Below are 7,782 nucleotides of genomic sequence, written 5' to 3' on the forward strand. Positions count from 1 at the left end.
TGTGTTGATGTGGTGTGTGTGTGTGTGTTGATGTGGTGTGTGCGTGTTGATGTGGTGTGTGTGTGTGTTGATGTGGTGTGTGTGTGTTGATGTGGTGTGTGTGTGTGTTGATGTGGTGTGTGTGTGTTGATGTGGTGTGTGTGTTGAGGTGGTGTGTGTGTGTGTGTGTGTTGATGTGGTGTGTGTGTGTTGATGTGGTGTGTGTGTTGATGTGGTGTGTGTGTGTGTGTGTGTTGATGTGGTGTGTGTGTGTGTGTTGATGTGGTGTGTGTGTGTGTTGATGTGGTGTGTGTGTGTTGATGTGGTGTGTGTGTTGAGGTGGTGTGTGTGTGTGTGTTGAGGTGGTGTGTGTGTGTGTGTTGAGGTGGTGTGTGTGTGTGTGTTGATGTGGTGTGTGTGTGTGTGTTGATGTGGTGTGTGTGTGTGTGTTGATGTGGTGTGTGTGTGAGTTGCAGGGAGCCGTTCAGGAAGCTGTTGGTGCAGGGTCTGATTAAGGGTCAGACCTTCAGACTGGCAGACACAGGACGCTACCTGAGGAGGGAGGAGCTGGACCTCACAGGTACACACAGGGCTACACACAGGGCTATAACAGGGCTACACACAGGGGTATAACAGGGGCTACACACAGGGCTACACACAGGGCTACACACAGGAGCTACACACAGAGCTACACACAGGAGCTACACACAGGAGCTACACACAGGAGCTACACACAGAGCTACACACAGGAGCTACACACAGAGCTACACACAGGAGCTACGCACAGGGCTACACACAGGGCTACACACAGGGCTACACACAGGAGCTACACACAGGAGCTACACACAGGAGCTTCACACACAGGGCTACACACAGGGCTACACACAGGGCTACACACAGGAGCTACACACAGGAGCTACACACAGGGCTACACACAGGGCTACACACAGGAGCTACACACAGGAGCTACACACACAGGGCTACACACACAGAGCTACACACAGGGCTACACACAGAGCTACACACAGGGCTATAACAGGGGCTACATGCATTCACCTAACACCTGTCCAATTATAGATGTATAATTAAATATAAACCAACACCTGTCCAATTATAGATACATAATTATATGTATTTAATATAAACCAGAGCAGACCAGAACAGAATAGACTTGACCAGAACAGAGAACACACACACACACACACACACCCTCAGGCTGGTACACAGCAGAGTTTCTCTAAATTGACTGGCTGCCCTGGGTTTTCCCTCAGATTTTTGTTGCCCGGCAACAGGGTAAACATCGCTAGGACCAGAGTGGAGGGAACAGCCTCTTTACAGCATGTCTGAGTGTGTGTGTGTGTGTGAGAGAGAGAGAGTCTGTGTGTGTGTGTGTGTGTGTCTAAAGTTGAGTGTGTGAATGAGGTTAGGGTTGTGTCTCAACACGTGTACGTATGAGAAACCAACTAACGAGATGTCATTCTCATCTTCGCCCTCCTAATTCTCATCCCCTCCTTCACCTCCCGCCCTAGGGGAGGAGCCAGAGCTGGAGGGCGGGGCTGCAGGCCAGGTGCAGGTGAGCTGGGAGAAGATGAGTAAGTCGAAGCACAACGGCCTGGACCCTCAAGAGCTGGTGCAGCAGTACGGCATCGACACGCTTCGCCTCTACATCCTGTATGCTGCCCCGCCCGAGAACGACATCCTCTGGGACGTCAAGAGTGAGTCCCACACACACAGACCGTCCTGCACACACACACACACACTCGCACGTGAGGACATACACACACCATACACACACAGAGCCTCACACACACGCGCATATCTGCCACTTTATGGACCAAAAAAACCCTGCATACCTGTGTGCTGGTGTGTGTGTGCTGGTGTGTGTGTGCTGGTGTGTGTGTGCTGGTGTGAGTGTGCTGCTGTGTGTGAGTGTGCTGCTGTGTGTGTGTGTGTGCTGGTGTGTGTGTGTGTGTGCTGGTGTGAGTGTGCTGCTGTGTGTGAGTGATGCCTGTGTGTGAGTGATGCCTGTGTGTGTGTGTCCCTCAGACGACGCCCTCCCTGGAGTTCTGCGCTGGCAGGCTCGTCTGTGGGGGCTGGTGTCCAAGCTGAGGACAGCTCGGCAGCGCGGGCCCCTCCCTGACCCCTCCCTGCTGGGGCCCAAGGAGCTGAAGGCAGCCAGGAACATCTGGGAGAACACCAACTATACTGTTCAGCAGGTAACACAACACCAACTACACTGTTCAGCAGGTAACACAACACCAACTACACTGTTCAGCAAGGAGCTGCACAACACAACAACAACGACACAACAACATCACTAACTACACTATAGAGCAGGTAGCTACACAACAACAACCTTCTTACCTTCTAACATAACTACATACCCTTCTTACAACATAGCAAAACTACTTTCTTCCACAACAGCATCAAAACATAATCTTCTAGAACACAGCTCCCTGTGTAGCTAAATGTATATAATCTTCTAGAACACAGCTCCCTGTGTAGCTAAATGTATATAATCTTCTAGAACACAGCTCCCTGTGTAGCTACATGTATATAATCTTCTAGAACACAGCTCCCTGTGTAGCTAAATGTATATAATCTTCTAGAACACAGCTCCCTGTGTAGCTAAATGTATATAATCTTCTAGAACACAGCTCCCTGTGTAGCTAAATGTATATAATCGTCTAGAACACAGCTCCCTGTGTAGCTAAATGTATATAATCGTCTAGAACACAGCTCCCTGTGTAGCTAAATGTATATAATCTTCTAGAACACAGCTCCCTGTGTAGCTACATGTATATAATCGTCTAGAACACAGCTCCCTGTGTAGCTAAATGTATATAATCGTCTAGAACACAGCTCCCTGTGTAGCTAAATGTATATAATCTTCTAGAACACAGCTCCCTGTGTAGCTACATGTATATAATCGTCTAGAACACAGCTCCCTGTGTAGCTAAATGTATGTGGACAGTGACATGACAAACCAAGAGAACGAAGGTCGTTATTTAGTTGGTGTACTACTGATGTGGACCAGTAGAGGTCACTGATGGGGTCACAATTCAATATATTAAAGGTCTAAATATAAAAATACCTTGTTAATGTAATATTAGACAGATGGATGGGTGGGTGGGTAAGCATATCTGTAGTTCGGTTAGTCTGCCATTGTCTAGTTAATCCACAATGACTACTTTGATGTTCACCCGCCCCCCCCACCACCACTCCCTTGTGATTTCTGGCTACGAAGGAAGCCATCTCTCTCCCGCTCTCTCTCTCTCCCCCGGCCAGCTTTTCTCTTACCAGACACGCTGCAAGGAGCGGAGGAGGGAAATTGATTTTAGGTCCACTTTCAAGTGCTTTCACACTTTATAAATAGCCAAGCTGGACCCCTCGAAGCCTGGCCTGTCGTCTGATCTTCTGTGCGCCACCCTCCCCCCAGACCCTCCCCCCAGACCCTCCCCCCAGACCCTCCCACCAACCTCTGACCTGTAGCTTCATAACCTCTATCGTCTAACTTACTAATGTTTCACGTAGGAATATACCCAGACCTGACTTGAAGTTACCATGGAGACAGGAATAGTATCCAATCACCCTGAATAGATGTTACTGTGGAGACAGCAAGAGTATCCATTCACCCTGACTAGAGGTTACCGTGAAGACAGGAACAGTAGCCATTCCCCCTGACCAGAGGTTACCGTGGAGACAGGAACAGTAGCCATACACCTTGACCAGAGGTTACCGTGGAGACAGGAACAGTAGCCATACACCCTGACTAGAAAGACACTCAGAAATAATGTCACAGGATGATGCTAGCGTTTACTATACCGTCCTGTAGATAAAGATATACATTATCCTGTATATAACAGTAATATATACTATCACTATTACTACTAACACTTTATAATAAGACAGCACTTTTTGGCAATTACAAAGTGTCAGCTAATAGTTAGTTCCTCCTTTATAAAAAATTAACAATACATTTCTTCAAAATGTTTAATAATGCATAAATAGTAGTGCTGTCAAACGATTAAAATATTTAATCGCGATTAATCGCATTAATGTCATAGTTAACTCGCGATTAATCATAATTAATCGCACATTTTAATCTATTCTCAATGTCCCTTGATTTCTTTTTGTCACATTCTTTTTTTCAAATTTTAATGCTCTTATCAACATGGAAAAGTGGTTCGGATTGCTTCGTGCCAATATTTTTTTTATTGAAAACAACATTGCAATCGCCTGGCTTTGACGAGGGGGCGGAGAATTCGCATCAGCTGTGTGCTTGGCCATAAAGTGGTATTTCAGACTGGACGTGCTGCAATGATAGCTCAGTTTACAACGACAAAACACACAGATCACTGGTCTTGTCAATGGAACCATTTGGCAACTTTTTAAAAGTAAACTCTCCATTCAGAATCTTATTGGCATCCATTTCGGCATCTCGCACTCGCCATCCACTCAAAACGTAACGTTAGCCTACTACAAGAGAATGTCTACTATCCGTAAACGGGCTCTGCTACTACTCTTTAGCCGGCTCGCAAGCCAAACAAGTGTTTGTTTCTCTTTAGCCGGCTGTGTTTGTGGCGCGCCTGTTGTTTTGTTTCCGGTCTAGCTAGATCCGGTGTGGTATTGTAGTTTTTCTAAAGTCGGTAATTGTTGCAACAGCATGTGAAAAAAACTACAAAGTCTGCAAGGCCAAAAAGAGCGTTAATCGCGCGATAAGAAAATTGACGCCGTTAATTTGGGTTTGCGTTAACGCCGTTAATAACGCGTTAAACTGACAGCACTAATAAATAGTTAAAATTAGGTCACGCTAAAGCCTTAACTAACAGTTAGTAAATGCTTTAGAACTTGCATTACTAATCACAACTTGCATCATTAGTAAGTGTTTATAAAATAGTTATGTTATATCAAAATAGTTATAAAATAGTTATTTTATAAACACTTAGTGATACCTAATAAGTATTAGTGTGTCTCATGTATTTCAGTTGGTCCATATATATATGAACCTGTGTGTAAATAAGCTGTTGTGTTGTGCTTCCAGGTGACAGGTCACCTTGCGGAGGACTTCCAGGTCAACACTGCCATCGCCCGGCTCATGGGGCTGTCCAACACACTGTCTGTGAGTACACGCTGCTATGGCAACCGCCCTGGCCACCTCACCTCAGGAGTGTCAATTGGACTGACCGTGTGTGTGTGTGTGTGTGTGTGTGTGTGTGTGTGTGTGTGTGTGTGTGTGTCTCCAGAGTGCGCCGGCTGCTGTGGTGCAGCACAGTGTGGAGTATGAAGAGGCTCTGGCAGCACTGGTGGTGATGGCTGCTCCCATGGCTCCTCACCTAGCATCTGAGCTCTGGGCTGGTGGGTCACACACACACACACTTATACACACACACACACTTATACACACACACACACACACACACACATATAAGCATATACACGTGTGTGGGTTATGGGGAGTTCTTTGGAAAAGCATATCCTCCTTCTGATAGCTTCAGTCAGGGAATCTTACAGGAAGTGTGTGTGTGTGTGTGTGTAGGGTGGAGTAAATGATTGTGGGGTATGTACTGGACAGGATGTGGTGTCTGAAAGGCTGACAGGGGATTGGTTGCTGTTAGTGGATTTGATTGGACTGTGTGTGTGTGTGGTGGCATGTCAGATTTGACTAACAACTGTTTAGAGAAAGGGAGAGAGTAATAGAGAGAGAAGAAGGAAGAGAGAGAGAGAGAGAGAAAGAGAGAAAGAGAGAAAGAGAGAAAGAGAGAAGGGGAAGGAAGTTGACAAATACTCTCTTATCTATTGGGAGATGGTCTCATGACTTACTCCTGTCTGTGTCTGTGTGGGTGTGTGTGTGTGTGTGTGTGTGTGTGTGTGTGTGTGGTGTGTGTGTCCCAGGTCTGAGCCAGGTCAGGACGCCGCCCAGCCCTGGGGGGTCCTGGGTGGGGGAGGTGCTGCAGCAGCCCTGGCCCAGCGTGGATCCCCTCTACCTGGACCCCCCCGACACCCTGGAGCTGGCTGTCAGGGTGAGACACACACACAAACACACACACACATGGAGACACACACACACACACACACACATGGAGACACACACACACACACACACATGGAGACACACACACACACACATGGAGACACACACACACACAATCTTTTGTACATACTTTCACTCAGTACTCTTTAACCCAGTCACGGGTCTATGCTTGGCACACACTCTGTCATTTACAGAGCCTGTGTTTAGTTTATGTGTGCGTGTGGGTGTGTGTGTGCGTGTGTGTGTGTGTGTGTGTGTGTGTGTGCATGTGTGGGTGTGTGTGTGTTTACTATGGGTGTGTGTGTGTTTAGCTTCATGTCAAAAGTTCAGCTCTTACTTTAAACAGACAAGTGGCTAATGATTAAAGGCACAATACACCTTCCCTCCCACTCTCTCTACCTCTCCCTCCTTCCCTCTCCTTCACTCCCTCTACCTCTCTCTTCCTCCATCCCTGTCCTTCACTGTATCCCTCCCTCACTCCTTCACTCTCCCTCCCTCGTTCTTTCCCTCTCACTCGCTCACTCCCTCTCTTTATCTTGTTCTCCACCTCTTTCTCCTTCCTTCCCTCTCTCTCCTTCTCTCACTCTGAGGCCCCCTCTCCACTTCTCTCTGCCTTTCTCCCTGTGGATAAACATTGCACACAATCAATATACATGGAGTCCTTTACAGCAGAGGGATTTACACACTTCACACACCACACATACGCGCACACACACAGACGCACCACTCTCCCTCACAAACATTGACACAGTTAATAAGTAGTGACCTCTCTGACCCCTCCCCCCTCTCTCTCCTTCTCTCTCTTCTCCTCTCCACCTCTCTCTCTCTCCTCTTTCTTCCCCCCTCCCCCCTCTCTCTTCTCCTCTCCACCTCTCTCTCTCCTCTTTTTCTTCCCCCCTCTCTCTTCTCCTCTCCACCTCTCTCTCTCCTCTTTCTTCCCCCCTCCCCCCTCCTCCCTCCAGATCAACAACAGGCTGTGTGGCACCGTCACCGTGTCCCGCCTCGTATCCCAGGATGCCGAGCAGGTGCGTCGGCTGGTTCTGGAGAGCCCCCTTGGACAGCGTCTCCTTGGCAACCGGCCCATCAAGAGAGCCATCCTGTCCCCCCGGGCGGCCCTCATCAACTTCCTCCTGGAGGAGTGACTCTCTCTCCACGCCACGGATTGGTGGAACCTCCTGTCAGTCATTGAGGCCAGAGGACTTCCTGAGACATTCTGTCAATAACTGAGGCCAGAGGACTTCATGAGACATTCTTGAGTCATTGGGTTGTTTTATACCACAAAGCGGATAGTTGGACTAATTTATTTTTATGATGGGAGAGTGATGATACTGTCGTTATGGTGGATGTCTAGTTATATAAAATACATACTGTCTCTAAGCCTGGCTTGTGGTTAATGTGTCAATGAAGTAACTGGAATTCTTGACATTCTTGAAAGTCTAGCTCTATCTTGTTTCACTCTCTGTCTTGCTCTCTCTCTCCTCTTCCCAATCTCTTTCTTCCCTTTCCCCCTCCCTCCCCCCTCTCCCCTCTTTGAGTGTCATCAGTGTCTGCTTCTTCTGTCACCATACATGGTCCTTGATCCAGCCATTCAACCAGCCAGCCAGTCAGCCCTCCAGCCAGTCAGCCAGTCAGCCCTCCAGCCAGTCAGCCAGTCAACCCTCCAGCCAGTCAGCCAGTCAACCCTCCAGCCAGTCAGCCCTCCAGCCAGTCAGCCCTCCAGCCAGTCAGCCCTCCAGCCAGCCAGTCAACCCTCCAGCCAGTCAGCCCTC

The 7,782-nt window shown here is 48.1% G+C and overlaps 1 protein-coding gene across 3 annotated transcripts in view; it reads left to right on the forward strand.

Moving 5' to 3' along the window:
- Positions 1-7,390, forward strand: part of lars2 (leucyl-tRNA synthetase 2, mitochondrial) — a 28,250-nt gene extending 20,860 nt beyond the window's left edge. The window contains exons 15-21 of one of the 3 annotated variants that reach the window (XM_084702233.1): positions 456-559; positions 1,509-1,694; positions 2,026-2,195; positions 5,024-5,101; positions 5,226-5,337; positions 5,875-6,002; positions 6,976-7,390. In XM_084702233.1, coding sequence (XP_084558359.1) covers positions 456-559; positions 1,509-1,694; positions 2,026-2,195; positions 5,024-5,101; positions 5,226-5,337; positions 5,875-6,002; positions 6,976-7,155 — 958 coding nt within the window. In that variant the 3' untranslated portion in view covers positions 7,156-7,390. Of the gene's footprint in view, positions 1-455; positions 560-1,508; positions 1,695-2,025; positions 2,196-5,023; positions 5,102-5,225; positions 5,338-5,874; positions 6,003-6,975 lie in introns of those variants that run through there. The other 2 variants (XM_084702234.1, XM_084702235.1) reach the window with 2 other exon arrangements.
- The last annotated feature ends 392 nt before the right edge of the window (positions 7,391-7,782 follow it).

The sequence above is a fragment of the Hypomesus nipponensis genome, chromosome 2, assembly GCF_054491055.1.
Source record: "Hypomesus nipponensis isolate SF chromosome 2, ASM5449105v1, whole genome shotgun sequence".
In the NCBI taxonomy this organism is placed as follows: domain Eukaryota; kingdom Metazoa; phylum Chordata; class Actinopteri; order Osmeriformes; family Osmeridae; genus Hypomesus; species Hypomesus nipponensis.